This window comes from Bufo bufo, chromosome 9, assembly GCF_905171765.1.
Source record: "Bufo bufo chromosome 9, aBufBuf1.1, whole genome shotgun sequence".
In the NCBI taxonomy this organism is placed as follows: domain Eukaryota; kingdom Metazoa; phylum Chordata; class Amphibia; order Anura; family Bufonidae; genus Bufo; species Bufo bufo.
The window spans coordinates 225,656,943-225,680,709 of NC_053397.1; the positions used below are offsets into that span (position 1 = coordinate 225,656,943).

The 23,767-nt window shown below is 51.2% G+C and overlaps 1 protein-coding gene across 1 annotated transcript in view; it reads right to left on the minus strand.

The window, feature by feature from the left end:
* The window catches only part of LOC120978953 (G-protein coupled receptor 54-like), a 29,632-nt gene that overhangs the window by 3,991 nt on the left and 1,874 nt on the right, over nt 1-23,767 (minus strand). The window contains exons 2-3 of the mRNA XM_040407413.1: nt 19,732-19,856; nt 13,473-13,608 (exon numbers count right to left, since the gene is read on the minus strand). Of these exons, the coding sequence (XP_040263347.1) occupies nt 13,473-13,608; nt 19,732-19,856 (261 nt within the window). The remainder of the gene's footprint in view (nt 1-13,472; nt 13,609-19,731; nt 19,857-23,767) is intronic.

A 23,767-nucleotide genomic window follows, 5' to 3' on the forward strand; every position in this document is an offset into this window, starting at 1 on the left:
AGACTGCACACAGTGACTGCACTGGAAGAAGAGACTGCACACAGTGACTGCACAGGAGGAAGAGACTGCACACAGTGACTACACAGGAGGAAGAGACTGCACACAGTGACTGCACAGGAGGAAGAGACTGCACACAGTGACTGCACAGGAGGAAGAGACTGCACACAGTGACTGCACAGGAGGAAGAGACTGCACACAGTGACTGCACAGGAGGAAGAGACTGCACACAGTGACTGCACAGGAGGAAGAGACTGCACAGGAGGAAGAGACTGCACAGGAGGAAGAGACTGCACAGGAGGAAGAGACTGCACACAGTGACTGCACTGGAGGAAGAGACTGCACAGGAGGAAGAGACTGCACAGGAGGAAGAGACTGCACACAGTGACTGCACTGGAGGAAGAGACTGCACACAGAGACTGCACAGGAGGGAAAGACTGCACACAGAGACTGCACAGGAGGAAGAGACTGCCCACAGTGACTGCACAGGAGGGAGAGACTGCACACAGTGACTGCACAGGAGGGAGAGACTGCACACAGTGACTGCACTGGAGGAAGAGACTGCACACAGTGACTGCACTGGAGGAAGAGACTGCACACAGTGACTGCACAGGAGAAAGAGACTGCACACAGTGACTACACTGGAGGAAGAGACTGCACACAGTGACTACACTGGAGGAAGAGACTGCACACAGTGACTACACAGGAGGGAGAGACTGCCCACAGTGACTGCACAGGAGGGAGAGACTGCACACAGTGACTGCACAGGAGGAAGAGACTGCCCACAGTGACTGCACAGGAGGAGGAGACTGCACACAGTGACTACACAGGAGGGAGAGACTGCACACAGTGACTACACAGGAGGGAGAGACTGCACACAGTGACTGCACTGGAAGAAGAGACTGCACACAGTGACTACACAGGAGGAAGAGACTGCACACAGTGACTACACAGGAGGAAGAGACTGCACACAGTGACTGCACAGGAGGAAGAGACTGCACACAGTGACTGCACAGGAGGAAGAGACTGCACACAGTGACTGCACAGGAGGAAGAGACTGCACACAGTGACTGCACAGGAGGAAGAGACTGCACAGGAGGAAGAGACTGCACAGGAGGAAGAGACTGCACACAGTGACTGCACAGGAGGAAGAGACTGCACAGGAGGAAGAGACTGCACAGGAGGAAGAGACTGCACACAGTGACTGCACTGGAGGAAGAGACTGCACACAGTGACTGCACAGGAGGGAAAGACTGCACACAGTGACTGCACAGGAGGGAAAGACTGCACACAGTGACTGCACAGGAGAAAGAGACTGCACACAGTGACTACACTGGAGGAAGAGACTGCACACAGTGACTACACAGGAGGGAGAGACTGCACACAGTGACTGCACAGGAGGGAGAGACTGCACACAGTGACTGCACTGGAAGAAGAGACTGCACACAGTGACTACACAGGAGGAAGAGACTGCACACAGTGACTACACAGGAGGAAGAGACTGCACACAGTGAGTGCACAGGAGGAAGAGACTGCACACAGTGACTGCACAGGAGGAAGAGACTGCACACAGTGACTGCACAGGAGGAAGAGACTGCACACAGTGACTGCACAGGAGGAAGAGACTGCACAGGAGGAAGAGACTGCACAGGAGGAAGAGACTGCACACAGTGACTGCACTGGAGGAAGAGACTGCACACAGTGACTGCACAGGAGGAAGAGACTGCACACAGTGACTGCACAGGAGGAAGAGACTGCACACAGTGACTGCACAGGAGGAAGAGACTGCACAGGAGGAAGAGACTGCACAGGAGGAAGAGACTGCACACAGTGACTGCACTGGAGGAAGAGACTGCACAGGAGGAAGAGACTGCACAGGAGGAAGAGACTGCACACAGTGACTGCACTGGAGGAAGAGACTGCACACAGTGACTGCACAGGAGGGAAAGACTGCACACAGTGACTGCACAGGAGGGAAAGACTGCACACAGTGACTGCACAGGAGAAAGAGACTGCACACAGTGACTACACTGGAGGAAGAGACTGCACACAGTGACTGCACAGGAGGAAGAGACTGCCCACAGTGACTGCACAGGAGGAGGAGACTGCACACAGTGACTACACAGGAGGGAGAGACTGCACACAGTGACTACACAGGAGGGAGAGACTGCACAGGAGGAAGAGACTGCACAGGAGGAAGAGACTGCACACAGTGACTGCACAGGAGGAAGAGACTGCACAGGAGGAAGAGACTGCACAGGAGGAAGAGACTGCACACAGTGACTGCACTGGAGGAAGAGACTGCACACAGTGACTGCACAGGAGGGAAAGACTGCACACAGTGACTGCACAGGAGGGAAAGACTGCACACAGTGACTGCACAGGAGAAAGAGACTGCACACAGTGACTACACTGGAGGAAGAGACTGCACACAGTGACTGCACAGGAGGAAGAGACTGCCCACAGTGACTGCACAGGAGGAGGAGACTGCACACAGTGACTACACAGGAGGGAGAGACTGCACACAGTGACTACACAGGAGGGAGAGACTGCACAGGAGGAAGAGACTGCACAGGAGGAAGAGACTGCACACAGTGACTGCACAGGAGGAAGAGACTGCACAGGAGGAAGAGACTGCACAGGAGGAAGAGACTGCACACAGTGACTGCACTGGAGGAAGAGACTGCACACAGTGACTGCACAGGAGGGAAAGACTGCACACAGTGACTGCACAGGAGGGAAAGACTGCACACAGTGACTGCACAGGAGAAAGAGACTGCACACAGTGACTACACTGGAGGAAGAGACTGCACACAGTGTCTACACAGGAGGGAGAGACTGCACACAGTGACTACACAGGAGGGAGAGACTGCACACAGTGACTGCACTGGAAGAAGAGACTGCACACAGTGACTACACAGGAGGAAGAGACTGCACACAGTGACTACACAGGAGGAAGAGACTGCACACAGTGACTGCACAGGAGGAAGAGACTGCACACAGTGACTGCACAGGAGGAAGAGACTGCACACAGTGACTGCACAGGAGGAAGAGACTGCACAGGAGGAAGAGACTGCACAGGAGGAAGAGACTGCACACAGTGACTGCACTGGAGGAAGAGACTGCACACAGTGACTGCACAGGAGGAAGAGACTGCACACAGTGACTGCACAGGAGGAAGAGACTGCACACAGTGACTGCACAGGAGGAAGAGACTGCACAGGAGGAAGAGACTGCACAGGAGGAAGAGACTGCACACAGTGACTGCACTGGAGGAAGAGACTGCACAGGAGGAAGAGACTGCACACAGTGACTGCACTGGAGGAAGAGACTGCACACAGTGACTGCACAGGAGGGAAAGACTGCACACAGTGACTGCACAGGAGGGAAAGACTGCACACAGTGACTGCACAGGAGAAAGAGACTGCACACAGTGACTACACTGGAGGAAGAGACTGCACACAGTGACTACACAGGAGGGAGAGACTGCCCACAGTGACTGCACAGGAGGGAGAGACTGCACACAGTGACTGCACAGGAGGGAGAGACTGCACACAGTGACTGCACAGGAGGAAGAGACTGCCCACAGTGACTGCACAGGAGGAGGAGACTGCACACAGTGACTACACAGGAGGGAGAGACTGCACACAGTGACTACACAGGAGGGAGAGACTGCACACAGTGACTGCACTGGAAGAAGAGACTGCACACAGTGACTGCACAGGAGGAAGAGACTGCACACAGTGACTACACAGGAGGAAGAGACTGCACACAGTGACTGCACAGGAGGAAGAGACTGCACACAGTGACTGCACAGGAGGAAGAGACTGCACACAGTGACTGCACAGGAGGAAGAGACTGCACACAGTGACTGCACAGGAGGAAGAGACTGCACACAGTGACTGCACAGGAGGAAGAGACTGCACAGGAGGAAGAGACTGCACACAGTGACTGCACTGGAGGAAGAGACTGCACAGGAGGAAGAGACTGCACAGGAGGAAGAGACTGCACACAGTGACTGCACTGGAGGAAGAGACTGCACACAGTGACTGCACAGGAGGAGAAAACTGCACACAGTGACTGCACAGGAGGAAGAGACTGCACACAGTGACTGCACAGGAGGAAGAGACTGCACACAGTGACTGCACAGGAGGAAGAGACTGCACAGGAGGAAGAGACTGCACAGGAGGAAGAGACTGCACACAGTGACTGCACTGGAGGAAGAGACTGCACAGGAGGAAGAGACTGCACAGGAGGAAGAGACTGCACACAGTGACTGCACTGGAGGAAGAGACTGCACACAGTGACTGCACAGGAGGAGAAAACTGCACACAGTGACTGCACTGGAGGAAGAGACTGCACAGGAGGAAGAGACTGCACAGGAGGAAGAGACTGCACACAGTGACTGCACTGGAGGAAGAAACTGCACAGGAGGAAGAGACTGCACAGGAGGAAGAGACTGCACACAGTGACTGCACTGGAGGAAGAGACTGCACACAGTGACTGCACAGGAGGAGAAAACTGCACACAGTGACTGCACTGGAGGAAGAGACCGCACATAGTGACTGCACTGGAGGAAGAGACCGCACACAGTGACTGCACTGGAGGAAGAGACTGCACACAGTGACTGCACTGGAGGAAGAGACTGCACACAGTGACTGCACTGGAGTAAGAGACTGCACACAGTGACTGCACTGGAGGAAGAGACTGCACACAGTGACTGCACTGGAGGAAGAGACTGCACACAGTGACTGCACTGGAGGAAGAGACTGCACACAGTGACTGCACTGGAGGAAGAGACTGCACACAGTGACTGCACTGGAAAAAGAGACTGCACACAGTGACTGCACTGGAGGAAGAGACTGCACACAGTGACTGCACAGGAGGGAAAGACTGCACACAGTGACTGCACAGGAGGAGAAAACTGCACACAGTGACTGCACTGGAGGAAGAGACTGCACATAGTGACTGCACTGGAGGAAGAGACCGCACACAGTGAGTGCACTGGAGGAAGAGACCGCACACAGTGAGTGCACTGGAGGAAGAGACTGCACACAGTGACTGCACTGGAGGAAGAGACTGCACACAGTGACTGCACAGGAGAAAGAGACTGCACACAGTGACTACACTGGAGGAAGAGACTGCACACAGTGACTACACAGGAGGAAGAGACTGCACACAGTGACTGTACTGGAGGAAGAGACTGCACACAGTGACTACACAGGAGGAAGAGACTGCACACAGTGACTGCACTGGAGAAAGAGACTGCACACAGTGACTGCACAGGAGGGAGAGACTGCACACAGTGACTGCACAGGAGGGAGAGACTGCACACAGTGACTGCACTGGAGGAAGAGACTGCACACAGTGACTACACTGGAGGAAGAGACTGCACACAGTGACTGCACTGGAAGAAGAGACTGCACACAGTGACTGCACAGGAGGGAGAGACTGCACTGGAGGAAGATACTGCACACAGTGAGTGCACTGGAGGAAGAGACTGCACACAGTGAGTGCACTGGAGGAAGAGACTGCACACAGTGAGTGCACTGGAGGAAGAGACTGCACACAGTGAGTGCACTGGAGGAAGAGACTGCACACAGTGAGTGCACTGGAGGAAGAGACTGCACACAGTGACTGCACTGGAGGAAGAGACTGCACACAGTGAGTGCACTGGAGGAAGAGACTGCACACAGTGACTGCACTGGAGGAAGAGACTGCACACAGTGACTGCACTGGAGGAAGAGACTGCACACAGTGACTGCACTGGAGGAAGAGACTGCACACAGTGACTGCACTGGAAAAAGAGACTGCACACAGTGACTGCACTGGAGGAAGAGACTGCACACAGTGACTGCACTGGAGGAAGAGACTGCACACAGTGACTACACAGGAGGAAGAGACTGCACACAGTGACTACACAGGAGGAAGAGACTGCACACAGTGACTACACAGGAGGAAGAGACTGCACACAGTGGCTACACTGGAGGAAGAGACTGCACACAGTGACTACACTGGAGGAAGAGACTGCACACAGTGACTGCACAGGAGGAAGAGACTGCACACAGTGACTGCACTGGAAGAAGAGACTGCACACAGTGACTGCACAGGAGGAAGAGACTGCACACAGTGACTACACAGGAGGAAGAGACTGCACACAGTGACTGCACAGGAGGAAGAGACTGCACACAGTGACTGCACAGGAGGAAGAGACTGCACACAGTGACTGCACAGGAGGAAGAGACTGCACAGGAGGAAGAGACTGCACAGGAGGAAGAGACTGCACACAGTGACTGCACTGGAGGAAGAGACTGCACAGGAGGAAGAGACTGCACTGGAGGAAGAGACTGCACACAGTGACTGCACAGGAGGAGAAAACTGCACACAGTGACTGCACTGGAGGAAGAGACTGCACATAGTGACTGCACTGGAGGAAGAGACCGCACACAGTGAGTGCACTGGAGGAAGAGACCGCACACAGTGAGTGCACTGGAGGAAGAGACTGCACACAGTGACTGCACTGGAGGAAGAGACTGCACACAGTGACTGCACAGGAGAAAGAGACTGCACACAGTGACTACACTGGAGGAAGAGACTGCACACAGTGACTACACAGGAGGAAGAGACTGCACACAGTGACTGCACTGGAGGAAGAGACTGCACACAGTGACTGCACTGGAAAAAGAGACTGCACACAGTGACTGCACTGGAGGAAGAGACTGCACACAGTGACTGCACAGGAGGGAAAGACTGCACACAGTGACTGCACAGGAGGGAAAGACTGCACACAGTGACTGCACAGGAGGGAAAGACTGCACACAGTGACTGCACAGGAGGAGAAAACTGCACACAGTGACTGCACTGGAGGAAGAGACTGCACACAGTGACTGCACAGGAGGGAGAGACTGCACACAGTGACTGCACAGGAGGAAGAGACTGCCCACAGTGACTGCACTGGAAGAAGAGACTGCACACAGTGACTGCACAGGAGGAAGAGACTGCACACAGTGACTACACAGGAGGAAGAGACTGCACACAGTGACTGCACAGGAGGAAGAGACTGCACACAGTGACTGCACAGGAGGAAGAGACTGCACACAGTGACTGCACAGGAGGAAGAGACTGCACACAGTGACTGCACAGGAGGAAGAGACTGCACACAGTGACTGCACAGGAGGAAGAGACTGCACAGGAGGAAGAGACTGCACACAGTGACTGCACTGGAGGAAGAGACTGCACAGGAGGAAGAGACTGCACAGGAGGAAGAGACTGCACACAGTGACTGCACTGGAGGAAGAGACTGCACACAGTGACTGCACAGGAGGAGAAAACTGCACACAGTGACTGCACAGGAGGAAGAGACTGCACACAGTGACTGCACAGGAGGAAGAGACTGCACACAGTGACTGCACAGGAGGAAGAGACTGCACAGGAGGAAGAGACTGCACAGGAGGAAGAGACTGCACACAGTGACTGCACTGGAGGAAGAGACTGCACAGGAGGAAGAGACTGCACAGGAGGAAGAGACTGCACAGGAGGAAGAGACTGCACACAGTGACTGCACTGGAGGAAGAGACTGCACACAGTGACTGCACAGGAGGAAGAGACTGCACAGGAGGAAGAGACTGCACAGGAGGAAGAGACTGCACACAGTGACTGCACTGGAGGAAGAGACTGCACAGGAGGAAGAGACTGCACAGGAGGAAGAGACTGCACACAGTGACTGCACTGGAGGAAGAGACTGCACACAGTGACTGCACAGGAGGAGAAAACTGCACACAGTGACTGCACTGGAGGAAGAGACTGCACATAGTGACTGCACTGGAGGAAGAGACCGCACACAGTGACTGCACTGGAGGAAGAGACTGCACACAGTGACTGCACTGGAGTAAGAGACTGCACACAGTGACTGCACTGGAGGAAGAGACTGCACACAGTGACTGCACTGGAGGAAGAGACTGCACACAGTGACTGCACTGGAGGAAGAGACTGCACACAGTGACTGCACTGGAGGAAGAGACTGCACACAGTGACTGCACTGGAAAAAGAGACTGCACACAGTGACTGCACTGGAGGAAGAGACTGCACACAGTGACTGCACAGGAGGGAAAGACTGCACACAGTGACTGCACAGGAGGAGAAAACTGCACACAGTGACTGCACTGGAGGAAGAGACTGCACATAGTGACTGCACTGGAGGAAGAGACCGCACACAGTGAGTGCACTGGAGGAAGAGACCGCACACAGTGAGTGCACTGGAGGAAGAGACTGCACACAGTGACTGCACTGGAGGAAGAGACTGCACACAGTGACTGCACAGGAGGAAGAGACTGCACACAGTGACTACACTGGAGGAAGAGACTGCACACAGTGACTACACAGGAGGAAGAGACTGCACACAGTGACTGCACTGGAGGAAGAGACTGCACACAGTGACTGCACTGGAAAAAGAGACTGCACACAGTGACTGCACTGGAGGAAGAGACTGCACACAGTGACTGCACAGGAGGGAAAGACTGCACACAGTGACTGCACAGGAGGAGAAAACTGCACACAGTGACTGCACTGGAGGAAGAGACTGCACACAGTGACTGCACAGGAGGGAGAGACTGCACACAGTGACTGCACAGGAGGAAGAGACTGCCCACAGTGACTGCACAGGAGGAGGAGACTGCACACAGTGACTACACAGGAGGGAGAGACTGCACACAGTGACTACACAGGAGGGAGAGACTGCACACAGTGACTGCACTGGAAGAAGAGACTGCACACAGTGACTGCACAGGAGGAAGAGACTGCACACAGTGACTACACAGGAGGAAGAGACTGCACACAGTGACTGCACAGGAGGAAGAGACTGCACACAGTGACTGCACAGGAGGAAGAGACTGCACACAGTGACTGCACAGGAGGAAGAGACTGCACAGGAGGAAGAGACTGCACACAGTGACTGCACTGGAGGAAGAGACTGCACAGGAGGAAGAGACTGCACAGGAGGAAGAGACTGCACACAGTGACTGCACTGGAGGAAGAGACTGCACACAGTGACTGCACAGGAGGAGAAAACTGCACACAGTGACTGCACAGGAGGAAGAGACTGCACACAGTGACTGCACAGGAGGAAGAGACTGCACACAGTGACTGCACAGGAGGAAGAGACTGCACACAGTGACTGCACAGGAGGAAGAGACTGCACAGGAGGAAGAGACTGCACACAGTGACTGCACTGGAGGAAGAGACTGCACAGGAGGAAGAGACTGCACACAGTGACTGCACTGGAGGAAGAGACTGCACACAGTGACTGCACAGGAGGAGAAAACTGCACACAGTGACTGCACTGGAGGAAGAGACTGCACAGGAGGAAGAGACTGCACAGGAGGAAGAGACTGCACACAGTGACTGCACTGGAGGAAGAGACTGCACACAGTGACTGCACAGGAGGAGAAAACTGCACACAGTGACTGCACTGGAGGAAGAGACTGCACATAGTGACTGCACTGGAGGAAGAGACCGCACACAGTGACTGCACTGGAGGAAGAGACTGCACACAGTGACTGCACTGGAGGAAGAGACTGCACACAGTGACTGCACTGGAGTAAGAGACTGCACACAGTGACTGCACTGGAGGAAGAGACTGCACACAGTGACTGCACTGGAGGAAGAGACTGCACACAGTGACTGCACTGGAGGAAGAGACTGCACACAGTGACTGCACTGGAGGAAGAGACTGCACACAGTGACTGCACTGGAGGAAGAGACTGCACACAGTGACTGCACTGGAGGAAGAGACTGCACACAGTGACTGCACTGGAGTAAGAGACTGCACACAGTGACTGCACTGGAGGGAAAGACTGCACACAGTGACTGCACAGGAGGAGAAAACTGCACACAGTGACTGCACTGGAGGAAGAGACTGCACACAGTGACTGCACTGGAGGAAGAGACTGCACACAGTGACTGCACTGGAGGAAGAGACTGCACACAGTGACTGCACTGGAGGAAGAGACTGCACACAGTGACTGCACTGGAGGAAGAGACTGCACACAGTGACTGCACAGGAGGAGAAAACTGCACACAGTGACTGCACTGGAGGAAGAGACTGCACATAGTGACTGCACTGGAGGAAGAGACTGCACACAGTGACTACACAGGAGGAAGAGACTGCACACAGTGACTGTACTGGAGGAAGAGACTGCACACAGTGACTACACAGGAGGAAGAGACTGCACACAGTGACTGCACTGGAGAAAGAGACTGCACACAGTGACTGCACAGGAGGGAGAGACTGCACACAGTGACTGCACTGGAGGGAGAGACTGCACACAGTGACTGCACAGGAGGGAGAGACTGCACTGGAGGAAGATACTGCACACAGTGACTGCACTGGAGGAAGATACTGCACACAGTGAGTGCACTGGAGGAAGAGACTGCACACAGTGAGTGCACTGGAGGAAGAGACTGCACACAGTGACTGCACTGGAGGAAGAGACTGCACACAGTGACTGCACTGGAGGAAGAGACTGCACACAGTGACTGCACTGGAGGAAGAGACTGCACACAGTGACTGCACTGGAGGAAGAGACTGCACACAGTGACTGCACTGGAGGAAGAGACTGCACACAGTGACTGCACTGGAAAAAGAGACTGCACACAGTGACTGCACTGGAGGAAGAGACTGCACACAGTGACTGCACTGGAGGAAGAGACTGCACACAGTGACTACACAGGAGGAAGAGACTGCACACAGTGACTACACAGGAGGAAGAGACTGCACACAGTGACTACACTGGAGGAAGAGACTGCACACAGTGACTACACTGGAGGAAGAGACTGCACACAGTGACTGCACAGGAGGAAGAGACTGCACACAGTGACTGCACTGGAGGGAGAGACTGCACAGGAGAAAGAGACTGCACACAGTGACTGCACAGGAGGAAGAGACTGCACACAGTGACTGCACTGGAGGAAGAGACTGCACACTGACTGCACCGGAGGAAGAGACTGCACTGGAGGAAGAGACTGCACACAGTGACTACACAGGAGGGAGAGACTGCACACAGTGACTACACAGGAGGGAGAGACTGCACACAGTGACTATACAGGAGGAAGAGACTGCACAGGAGAAAGAGACTGCACACAGTGACTGCACTGGAGGAAGAGACTGCACACAGTGACTACACAGGAGGGAGAGACTGCACACAGTGACTGCACAGGAGGGAGAGACTGCACACAGTGACTTCACAGGAGGAAGAGACTGCACACAGTGACTGCACTGGAGGAAGAGACTGCACACAGTGACTGCACAGGGTGACTGCACTGGAGGAAGAGACTGCACACAGTGACTACACAGGAGGGAGAGACTGCACACAGTGACTGCACAGGTGGGAAAGACTGCTCTCAGTGACTGCACAGGAGGAAGAGACTGCTCACAGTGACTGCACAGGAGGAAGAGACTGCTCACAGTGACTGCACAGGAGGAAGAGACTGCTCACAGTGACTGCACTGGAGGAAGAGACTGCTCACAGTGACTGCACTGGAGGAAGAGACTGCTCACAGTGACTGCACTGGAGGAAGAGACTGCACACAGTGACTGCACTGGAGGAAGAGACTGCACACAGTGACTGCACTGGAGGAAGAGACTGCACACGAGGAAGAGACTGCACCCAGTGACTGCACAGGAGGGAGAGACTGCACACAGTGACTGCACAGGAGGGAGAGACTGCACCCAGTGACTGCACAGGAGGGAGAGACTGCACACAGTGACTGCACAGGAGGAAGAGACTGCACACAGTGACTGCACAGGAGGAAGAGACTGCACACAGTGACTGCACAGGAGGAAGAGACTGCACACAGTGACTGCCCAGGAGGGAGAGACTGCACACAGTGACTGCACTGGAGGAAGAGTCTGCACCCAGTGACTGCACAGGAGGAAGAGACTGCACACAGTGACTACACAGGGGGGAGAGATTGCACACAGTGACTGCACAGGAGGAAGAGACTGCACACAGTGACTGCACAGGAGGAAGAGACTGCACACAGTGACTGCACAGGAGGAAGAGACTGCACACAGTGATTGCACAGGAGGGAGAGACTGCACAGGAGGAAGAGACTGCACACAGTGACTGCACAGGAGGAAGAGACTGCACCCAGTGACTGCATAGGAGGAGAAAACTGCACACAGTGACTGCACTGGAGGGACAGACTGCACCCAGTGACTGCACTGGAGGGACAGACTGCACCCAGTGACTGCACAGGAGGAAGAGACTGCACCCAGTGACTGCACAGGAGGAGAAAACTGCACACAGATGCTGTACATGAGGAAGAGACTGCACACAGTGACTGCACAGGAAGAGAAGACTGCACACAGTGACTGCACTGGACGAAGAGACTGCACACAGTGACTGCACAGGGGGGAGAGATTGCACACAGTGACTGCACTGGACGAAGAGATTGCACACAGTGACTGCACAGGAGGAAGAGACTGCACACAGAGACTGCACAGGAGGAAGAGACTGCACACAGACGCTGTACATGAGGAAGAGACTGCACACAGATGCTGTACATGAGGAAGAGACTGCACCCAGTGATTGCACAGGAAGAGAAGACTGCACCCAGTGACTGCACAGGAGGAAGAGACTGCATACAGTCACTGTCAGTGATGGTCAGTTCGCAGTGTTCACCAGGGAACACATGCAGGCTGCCATTTTTAGTAAGGTAGACACACCCGTCCGGCGATGCACAGGTAAGCCCTAACCTGTGCCGGGAGCTGATCTGAAATCAAGTGCAGTCACCGGGAGCAGGCAGTTCTGAGATCAGCCGCCGGGGGCCTTCATCGGGCTGTTCTCTGAACTGCCTGTTCCCGGTGACTGCACTTGATTTCAGATCAGCTCCCGGCACAGGTTAGGGCTTACCTGTGCATCGCCGGACGGGTGTGTCTACCTTACTAAAGATGGCAGCCCGCATGTGTTCCCTGGTGAACACTGCGAACTGACCATCACTGACAGTGACTGCACAGGAGGAAGAGACTGCACAGGAGAAAGAGACTGCACAGGAGGAAGAGACTGCACTCAGTGACTGCACAGGTGGAAGAGACTGCACACAGAGACTGCACAGGAGGAAGAGACTGCACGTCATAAATTAGGTGCACCTCTGGCAGCCTGTGCACTTGGAGTGAATGCTATGCGAGTCCCTGACTGGAATTACTTTCGAACATCATTTGAGTCTGTTTCCAGACATAAATTTAGAGAATTTGGAAGGACCCCTGGCCCCCGCCAGCCCTGCCCTCGCCACTTACCAATGGGGTAAAAAACGCCCGTACGACAACATTTTGTTGCATGGGCATTAAAAAAGTTGCAGTTGGAATCTTGTGGCTTTTTATAAACGAAAAACATGCGTAAGCATCTTAATAACGGACCCCCAGTGACTGCCGAGGAAGAAGACCGAGGCTTCAGACTGTGACGGTGATCATTTCTTACCTATCCAGATACCGATGCTGACAACCATGGCCACTCTGGGGGTTCGGTGCCTCAGTGACCTCAGTGGATACAACGTGGCGTAGCAGCGGTCCGCACTCATCGCTGTCAGGGTGATGCACGTGGCCTGGACGGTGACCTGCAATCAATCACACAGAGGTGACTCTGAACATCACATCCATGAAGTCAATGACCAAGATGGCGGCTACAAGGACTTCACTAAGGCCTCTGCAGCTTTTTCATTATGTATAGCCAGAGGCAAGAAGCCTGTACAGATCTAATGCTTCTCACAGCTGAGTGTTTGTTACTAGAACCGTCACTAGAACAAAATAAGCAAGAAACAATTTGGAAAGACATATATATAATATAAAATAAAAAAATATACGATCCTCTATGAATTAGTTGAACATGAGGGTCATACATTTTACTATTAAGAATATATATATATTTTTATCATATATTTCTTATTATTTTACACTTTCATTTTTCATTCCTCGAACCTTATTTATTCTTATTTACCTTTTACATTTTTTTATTTCTATGAGATCGAATACTATATATTATATATTCATTATTTCCCCTCTTCTCTTATTTTACCGTATTATATGGAATAATAGGAAGATCCAAAGGTGAATGTATCTACTTATCTATTTCAATCTGGATAAAACAATCCAGTCCGAGTTTTATGTATCACTAAAAAGTACTACACCGCTCATTTTACTAATTGTTCACTGATTGAAGACTGGATATAAACCTGTGAAAAAATGGCTATGTATACCCACTGATGGAGCACAGCGCTCAGAAACGCGGCCGAGAAATATAATAGCCATACAGCCACAATAGGCTAACATAAAGCGGTATTATCTAAATCCGGGCAGCATGCGAGTGGAGCAGGTATCCCTCTATATCAGCAGGATCACCTTTGCCCACATCTAAATTAAAAAGCCCGCTCCCGACCACGTGGAACGCAGAGCCGGGACGCCAGGGAGAGCGCACAGCGCTAGCAAGGTTACTACACTAACCACGTGGGACGCCAGGGAGAGCGCACAGCGCTAGCAAGGTTACTACACTAACCACGTGGGACGCCAAGCCGGGACGCCAGGGAGAGCGCACATCGCTAGCAAGGTTACTACACTAACCACGTGGGACGCCAAGCCGGGACGCCAGGGAGAGCGCACAGCGCTAGCAAGGTTACTACACTAACCACGTGGGACGCCAGGGAGAGCGCACAGCGCTAGCAAGGTTACTACACTAACCACGTGGGACGCCAAGCCGGGACGCTGAGGAGAGAAGACACCACCAGCAAGGTTATTACACTAACCACGTGGGACGCCAAGCCGGGACGCCAGGGAGAGCGCACAGCGCTAGCAAGGTTACTACACTAACCACGTGGGACGCCAAGCCGGGACGCTGAGGAGAGAAGACACCACCAGCAAGGTTATTACACTAACCACGTGGGACGCCAAGCCGGGACGCCAGGGAGAGCGCACAGCGCTAGCAAGGTTACTACACTAACCACGTGGGACGCCAGGGAGAGCGCACAGCGCTAGCAAGGTTACTACACTAACCACGTGGGACGCCAAGCCGGGACGCCAGGGAGAGCGCACAGCGCTAGCAAGGCTACTACACTAACCACGTGGGACGCCAGGGAGAGCGCACAGCGCTAGCAAGGCTACTACACTAACCACGCGGGACGCCAGGGAGAGCGCACAGCCCACAGCCCACTTCTCATCACCCCCCCCCTTCCCCTCCATGCCCTGTTTTTACTCATTGCTCACTCATGTATAATACTTCAGACAGTTACAGTGACCACTACCTCATGTACCTCACAGTGACCACTACCTCATGTACCTCACAGTGACCACTACCTCATGTACCTCACAGTGACCACTACCTCATGTACCTCACAGTGACCACTACCTCATGTACCTCACAGTGACCACTACCTCATGTACCTCACAGTGACCAATACCTCATGTACCTCACAGTGACCACTACCTCATGTACCTCACAGTGACCACTACCTCATGTACCTCACAGTGACCACTACCTCATGTACCTCACAGTGACCAATACCTCATGTACCTCACAGTGACCACTACCTCATGTACCTCACAGTGACCACTACCTCATGTACCTCACAGTGACCAATACCTCATGTACCTCACAGTGACCACTACCTCATGTACCTCACAGTGACCACTACCTCATGTACCTCACAGTGACCACTACCTCATGTACCTCACAGTGACCAATACCTCATGTACCTCACAGTGACCAATACCTCATGTACCTCACAGTGACCACTACCTCATGTACCTCACAGTGACCACTACCTCATGTACCTCACAGTGACCACTACCTCATGTACCTCACAGTGACCACTACCTCATGTACCTCACAGTGACCACTACCTCATGTACCTCACAGTGACCACTACCTCATGTACCTCACAGTGACCACTACCTCATGTACCTCACAGTGACCAATACCTCATGTACCTCACAGTGACCAATACCTCATGTACCTCACAGTGACCAATACCTCATGTACCTCACAGTGACCACTACCTCATGTACCTCACAGTGACCACTACCTCATGTACCTCACAGTGACCAATACCTCATGTACCTCACAGTGACCACTACCTCATGTACCTCACAGTGACCACTACCTCATGTACCTCACAGTGACCACTACCTCATGTACCTCACAGTGACCACTACCTCATGTACCTCACAGTGACCACTACCTCATGTACCTCACAGTGACCACTACCTCATGTACCTCACAGTGACCACTACCTCATGTACCTCACAGTGACCACTACCTCATGTACCTCACAGTGAACAATACCTCATGTACCTCACAGTGACCACTACCTCATGTACCTCACAGTGACCAATACCTCATGTACCTCACAGTGACCAATACCTCATGTACCTCACAGTGACCAATACCTCATGTACCTCACAGTGACCAATACCTCATGTACCTCACAGTGACCACTACCTCATGTACCTCACAGTGACCAATACCTCATGTACCTCACAGTGACCACTACCTCATGTACCTCACAGTGACCAATACCTCATGTACCTCACAGTGACCACTACCTCATGTACCTCACAGTGACCACTACCTCATGTACCTCACAGTGACCAATACCTCATGTACCTCACAGTGACCACTACCTCATGTACCTCACAGTGACCACTACCTCATGTACCTCACAGTGACCACTACCTCATGTACCTCACAGTGACCACTACCTCATGTACCTCACAGTGACCACTACCTCATGTACCTCACAGTGACCACTACCTCATGTACCTCACAGTGACCACTACCTCATGTACCTCACAGTGACCAATACCTCATGTACCTCACAGTGACCACTACCTCATGTACCTCACAGTGACCACTACCTCATGTACCTCACAGTGACCACTACCTCATGTACCTCACAGTGACCACTACCTCATGTACCTCACAGTGACCACTACCTCATGTACCTCACACTGACCATAATGTATAACTGACCACATATTTCTATAAACACTGCATCTACAGTATTATACCTTCTATGTCTCACATCAATACACTGCTCTGTGTGTGTGTGTATATATATATATACACACACACTGCATATATTACACAGTATTATACATGCAATATGTACAGATATATAGTATATACCGCAGTGCACTGATATGTGAGGTATGAGGTATAATAGATGCAGTGTGTACAGATATCAGTACACTTCTGTATATACTATATATGTGAGGTACGAGGTATAATAGATGCAGTGTGTACAGATATATAGTATATACAGCAGTGTACTGATATGTGAGGTACGAGGTGTCAATACACTGCTGTATTTACTATATACCTGTACACACTCCATCTATTATACCTCGTATCTCACATATTTAGCCTACATATTTATTATATAGACTAGTAGCTCAGAATTGAACCAATATCCATTTAGTATTACTGACAGAACATGTTGGGTGTAGTAGTTTCAACTGGGCAGTCAGAGGTTGTAGGCTACAGAAATATAGCAGAGTTAGTTATAAAGCCATTGATAGGCCAATGAAGTATTTTACTATATGAAGGCTAAATAAATGCATGACAAAACCAGCTCTGCTACATAATGTAGCAGAGCTGGTTTTACGTGGGAATACCGTGGGTTATACCGAATATCATCCTCTTGTATATATTAATATACAGTATATAATATATATATATATATATACATACACACACGCGCGGCAGCGGGTTGGGGGGAGGGGCGTCGACGGGAAGCGGGCCCTATGGATCATTTTCGCACCGGGGCCCCGTGGATTGTGTGTACGCCACTGCATCGCAGATGCCTGATATATAACTCATCCAGGAGTGGTAATGTACCCTCAATATTATTAAAGGTTCTAAACTACTGCGCATTATTCCAAGAGGAAATAATACTTTTAGATATAGAACTACCTTCTTTTGTATACAAAACACCCTGTAGTGGAAACATTTTTTCCCTTCAAGACCTGGATTTTGGGTACTTGCAGGTACCAGTCTCTTACTTCTTATACAGACTAAATATTGCTGCTATTGTCATTTCTGCTGCTACTAGAAACGTATATTTTGAGGAGCTACTTGGGATTCCAGCCATTCCTGACGTCAGCCCTTTATTGCTACTGATTGCTAACATTGACTTATTGCGCTGCTTTTCAGCTGTTTTTATATCTTTTACATTTTATAGCTACTGTCTGTCTAATTGATGCGATTGTATCTGCATATTTATTTATATATATATGGACTGAGGGTAAACTCCTCCCCCTCCCCTTTTCATATATGAATTATTTAATCATATACCCAATCGATATATTTATAATTAATGATATATATACTATTTTAGAGGATACCCCTTTTTCCTTTTTCTTTTTTCCTTCTCCTGTTCTAGAATCTTTTTAATTATAGTTTGTTTTAAATATCAATAAAGTAACATTATATTCATGCTTCACAATTGTTTAGAGCGCCATCCATCTGTTTTTTGAATACATTCTCTGAATAAGGCGGAGGGTACGCCTTTGGATAGAGCACCTTATCCATTAATCCAAATAGGTGAGCCGCTGATTCTATTTATTCTACTATTGTATTTAGTCTAGACTGGACTCCAGACTGATACATTTTACCAGCAGTGATACAATGTATCAGGTGAATGTAACAAGTCCACTTCATTGATGAAGCTTCTTGGAAGAAAACTACTTTTCAAGGCTACTTTCACACTAGCGGCAGGACGGATCCGACAGGCTGTTCACCCTGTCGGATCCGCCCTGCCGGTATTTCGCCGTGCCGCTGGACCGCCGCTCCATCCCCATTGACTATAATGGGGACGTGGGCGGAGCTCCGGCGCAGCACGGCAGTTCGCGGTGAGAGGCCGCCGGACTAAAAAGTCGGACATGCAGTACTTTTAGTCCGGCAGCCTTTCGCCGTGCACTGCCGTGCTGCCCCGGAGCTCCGCCCTCGTCCCCATTATAGTCAGAGGGGACAGAGCGGCGGCATGGCGAAATAGCGGCAGGACAGATCCGACAGGGTGAACAGCCTGTCGGATCCGTCCTGCCGCTAGTGTAAAAGTAGACTCATACAAAGCTAAGAAAAAGTGTCAGAAAGACTCCGCTAAGTTATATGTGTCCCCATGGCAAGATTGACGGGTGTGACCAGGTGGACATTTATGGCATATTGATAAGGATACATGTCCGATAGGCGCAGCTATCACCTCTGGGACCTGCTGCTGTATCAAGAATGGAGAGTGGCTGTAAATGGAGAGGACACCCTGCATTCACTGCTACAGGACCTCCAATTACAGCTGTAGAAATGTGTATGCAGTGAGCGCCCCCTAGTGGTGGCTGCAGGCAGGAAAGGTTTTATCATTAAAGAGGACCTTTCATGAGTTTTGACATAGGCTAATTATGGTATTACCTTGTAGGGCGGCCCCCACTGATGCCATGGGTGTATATTTTTTTTTTCAAACCCACCCACACCCGTTCGTCCGCTATGGCCCCCCGATGATTTGGAGGGCTGAATTATAATGAGTATTAAACTCGCAACGGGGAGGAGACGCAGTCTTCTGCTGCGGGCGTCTCCTTCTCCCTGGCTGTGAGCGCCATCCTCTTTAGGTATAACTGAAGGGAAGCAGGGGATTTGGAGTTCTGTATGACTCTGAGGTCCCATGTATCTGCAGAGGAGGCAGCGCCCGCTGCACACTTACCTGCTGGAGATATGCCACAAACTTGCACATGAAGTCTCCAAACACCCAGCTGGGCAGAGGGTAAAGCGTGGCAGTGAAGGGCACGCAGCACACCAGGAACATGATGTCAGTGGAGGCCAGGTTCGCTGGGGGAGAAAGCAAAATAATCAAGTGGGTGAAAAAATTCCAAATCTCCCTGTGCACCGCGTCCTGTATACAAAATGCATCAACGAGACACTGCCCTGGATGTGCATACGAATCCCTATGGAGGTTGGGGGGTGGGCTACTGCTTTTCTGTTCCTCACCATGTTCAATATCTAGGCTTGCTGTCAGTGAATGGAAATATCCTCGCCAAATCTATCTCTACCTAGTACTTGCATTCATGCTTCCCACTAGACTCATTATGAAACATACTGTGAATGTATTAGGTTTGCTCCATTAGGACACAGACAGGATCCAGGACTCTAGAAGAGCTGCGTTATCTGTTGGGGTTTGAGGCGGTTTGAAATCCACCTCCTGTCTCATCAGAAGTTCAGGCTGCTGCACTGGAGATGGAGAGATGATTGCAGCAGGAATGAAAAATATATAAAGTGCAAACTGCTAAAACATCAGCAAGAAAGTGTTCATTACTTAATGTCTACATGTAGAGTCAGTGAGGAGCCCAGGACACCTCATTATATTGGTTTGAGGGTAACCTGACCTGGGGAATCGGTCCTCAGCCCCTGCATCTGGACCCTGGCTATGTAATATCATGTTATGTGAGGAGGATAATGATCTGTACTGTATAGTATAATTCTGCTCCTCCTGGCTCCAGGTACAGAGCTCCATACTGCCCCCTGCTGTAACATCACTCTCATCATCTCAGGATCCAAGATGGGAAGTTCAGAATTCATAAAACATTGTGTCACTCAAGTAACATTATTGGAACCATTGGTGCTTACTGCCACCCGGTGGCCATATGAGGAACTGCACCCAACATCCATTACCGCTAAATGTTCTATACATAGGGGTCAGGGGTCAGGTGCAGATCCACAAGTGTCACCAAGAGAGATGGATCCTCAGGGGGCGTCAAGTATCTCTGTTATCAGCCATTTCTGGGGAAGAATCACTAATGGGCTGATTTATCAACAGGGAGAAACTTAGACTGTGTCTTTAAATACGTCTATTTGTGCAAAGGTTGCTGGTGCTTTTTAAATTTAGCCCACAGTAAGAAAATACGAGAGGGCCGTGGCCTCATGGTGTCGGTGTCGAGCGCCACACTTTGATTGCCTGCTCCGCATGCCTTTTACCCAAATAAAGTAAGGTTTGGACCTTCTTGGTGAGTGCCGTCTCGTATTTTCTTACTGTGTTGAGACTGAGCACCACCGAAGTCGATCGTGGGTCCCGGTGTCACCGCTGAGAGTGGAAAGTGTGTTCCCGGAATTTGGGGCGAAGCCGAAGCAGTGCCGCCCTGTTCATTTGTCTCCCTGTGTTGCACAATTCTGCGGTATTTTCCTCCCCACAGCCACGGCGGTCAGGAGTGGAGTCGGCTTGTGCACCAATGTATCTATCACACGGCCACAAAACAACTTGACAATTAAAACTGATGCACTGCGCACAAAACTCACATCCGCCAATCTCTAAATGTTGATAACTTTGTCTGTTTGTCGGAAAATGTTGCAGTTACTCTAAACCAGGGGTAGGCAACCTCCGGCACTCCAGATGTTGTAAAACTACAACTCCCAGCATGCATACTTCCTCTGCTCTTCTCAGAACTCTCACAGAAATGAATGGAGCATGCTGGGAATTGTAGTTTTGCAACAGCTGGAGCGCCGGAGGTTGCCGACCCCTGCTCGAAACCTTCAACAAAAACACTTTGATAAATCTTTTTCTTGCTTCAATGATTGTTCAGGATTATTATCACTGTCTGAACTTCTATAGCTCTTCTATATTCCACAGCGCTGTGCAGACATCAGCATCCAACTGTCCCTAATGGGGCTCACAATCTAATTCCCTATCAGTCTGTCTGTGGAGGGTGGGACAAAAGCAGACGAAACCCACGCAAACACGCAGAGAACATACAAATTCCAGGCAGATGTTATCCTCGGTGAGATCTGACCCCAGCGTGCTAACCACTGAGCCACCATGGATTCAAAACCGTATTCATTTTTTTCAGTAACAACTTCCAGCATGCACACTTCTTCAGCTGTTCTTGGATCACCCATAGAAATGAATGGAGGCTGCTGGGATTTACAACATCTAGAGTGTTTGAGATTGCTGATCCCTGGTGTATGGTAGAGAGGGTGTAGGGTACAGAGGGTGTAGGGTACAGAGGGTGTAGGGTACAGAGGGTGTAGGGTACAGAGGGTGTAGAGTATCGAGGGTGTAGGGTACAGAGGGTGTAGGGTACAGAGGGTGTAGAGTATAGAGGGTGTAGGGTACAGAGGGTGTAGGGTACAGAGGGTGTAGGGTACAGAGGGTGTAGGGTACAGAGGGTGTAGAGTATAGAGGGTGTAGGGTACAGAGGGTGTAGGGTACAGAGGGTGTAGGGTACAGAGGGTGTAGAGTATCGAGGGTGTAGGGTACAGAGGGTGTAGAGTATCGAGGGTGTAGGGTACAGAGGGTGTAGGGTACAGAGGGTGTAGAGTATAGAGGGTGTAGGGTACAGAGGGTGTAGGGTACAGAGGGTGTAGGGTACAGAGGGTGTAGGGTATAGAGGGTGTAGGGTACAGAGGGTGTAGAGTATCGAGGGTGTAGGGTACAGAGGGTGTAGAGTATCGAGGGTGTAGGGTACAGAGGGTGTAGGGTACAGAGGGTGTAGAGTATCGAGGGTGTAAGGTACAGAGGGTGTAGGGTACAGAGGGTGTAGGGTACAGAGGGTGTAGGGTACAGAGGGTGTAGGGTACAGAGGGTGTAGAGTATAGAGGGTGTAGGGTACAGAGGGTGTAGAGTATAGAGGGTGTAGGGTACAGAGGGTGTAGGGTACAGAGGGTGTAGGGTACAGAGGGTGTAGAGTATAGAGGGTGTAGGGTACAGAGGGTGTAGGGTACAGAGGGTGTAGGGTATAGAGGGTGTAGGGTACAGAGGGTGTAGGGTACAGAGGGTGTAGGGTACAGAGGGTGTAGAGTATAGAGGGTGTAGGGTACAGAGGGTGTAGAGTTTAGAGGGTGTAGGGTACAGAGGGTGTAGGGTACAGAGGGTGTAGAGTATAGAGGGTGTAGGGTACAGAGGGTGTAGGGTACAGAGGGTGTAGGGTACAGAGGGTGTAGGGTACAGAGGGTGTAGGGTACAGAGGGTGTAGAGTATAGAGGGTGTAGGGTACAGAGGGTGTAGGGTACAGAGGGTGTAGGGTATAGAGGGTGTAGGGTACAGAGGGTGTAGGGTACAGAGGGTGTAGAGTATAGAGGGTGTAGGGTACAGAGGGTGTAGAGTATAGAGGGTGTAGGGTACAGAGGGTGTAGGGTACAGAGGGTGTAGAGTATAGAGGGTGTAGGGTACAGAGGGTGTAGGGGTACAGAGGGTGTAGGGTACAGAGGGTGTAGGGTACAGAGGGTGTAGGGTACAGAGGGTGTAGAGTATAGAGGGTGTAGGGTACAGAGGGTGTAGGGTACAGAGGGTGTAGGGTACAGAGGGTGTAGAGTATAGAGGGTGTAGGGTACAGAGGGTGTAGAGTATAGAGGGTGTAGGGTACAGAGGGTGTAGGGCACAGAGGGTGTAGGGTATAGAGGGTGTAGGGTACAGAGGGTGTAGGGCACAGAGGGTGTAGAGTATAGAGGGTGTAGGGTACAGAGGGTACAAGATATAGAGTGAGCTTGTAGTTTAATGTTATGTTACTGTGGATGGTGTAGCAGTGGCTGAGAGTAGTAGTCCAATGCCACCACTTGTTGCTGACCACAGACTGAGATTCTATTAGGATCAGCATGTGCATTTTACAGCTATTTAGGACAGTTACTCCCATCATCTTCACAGGACACTGATGTGAAGTTCGATGATCCACCTACAGATCAGAACTCGAAAATCTTTAAAGGGCCACATACGTAACGCAGAAAATGATAGTATTATTATTACAGTGTCATCA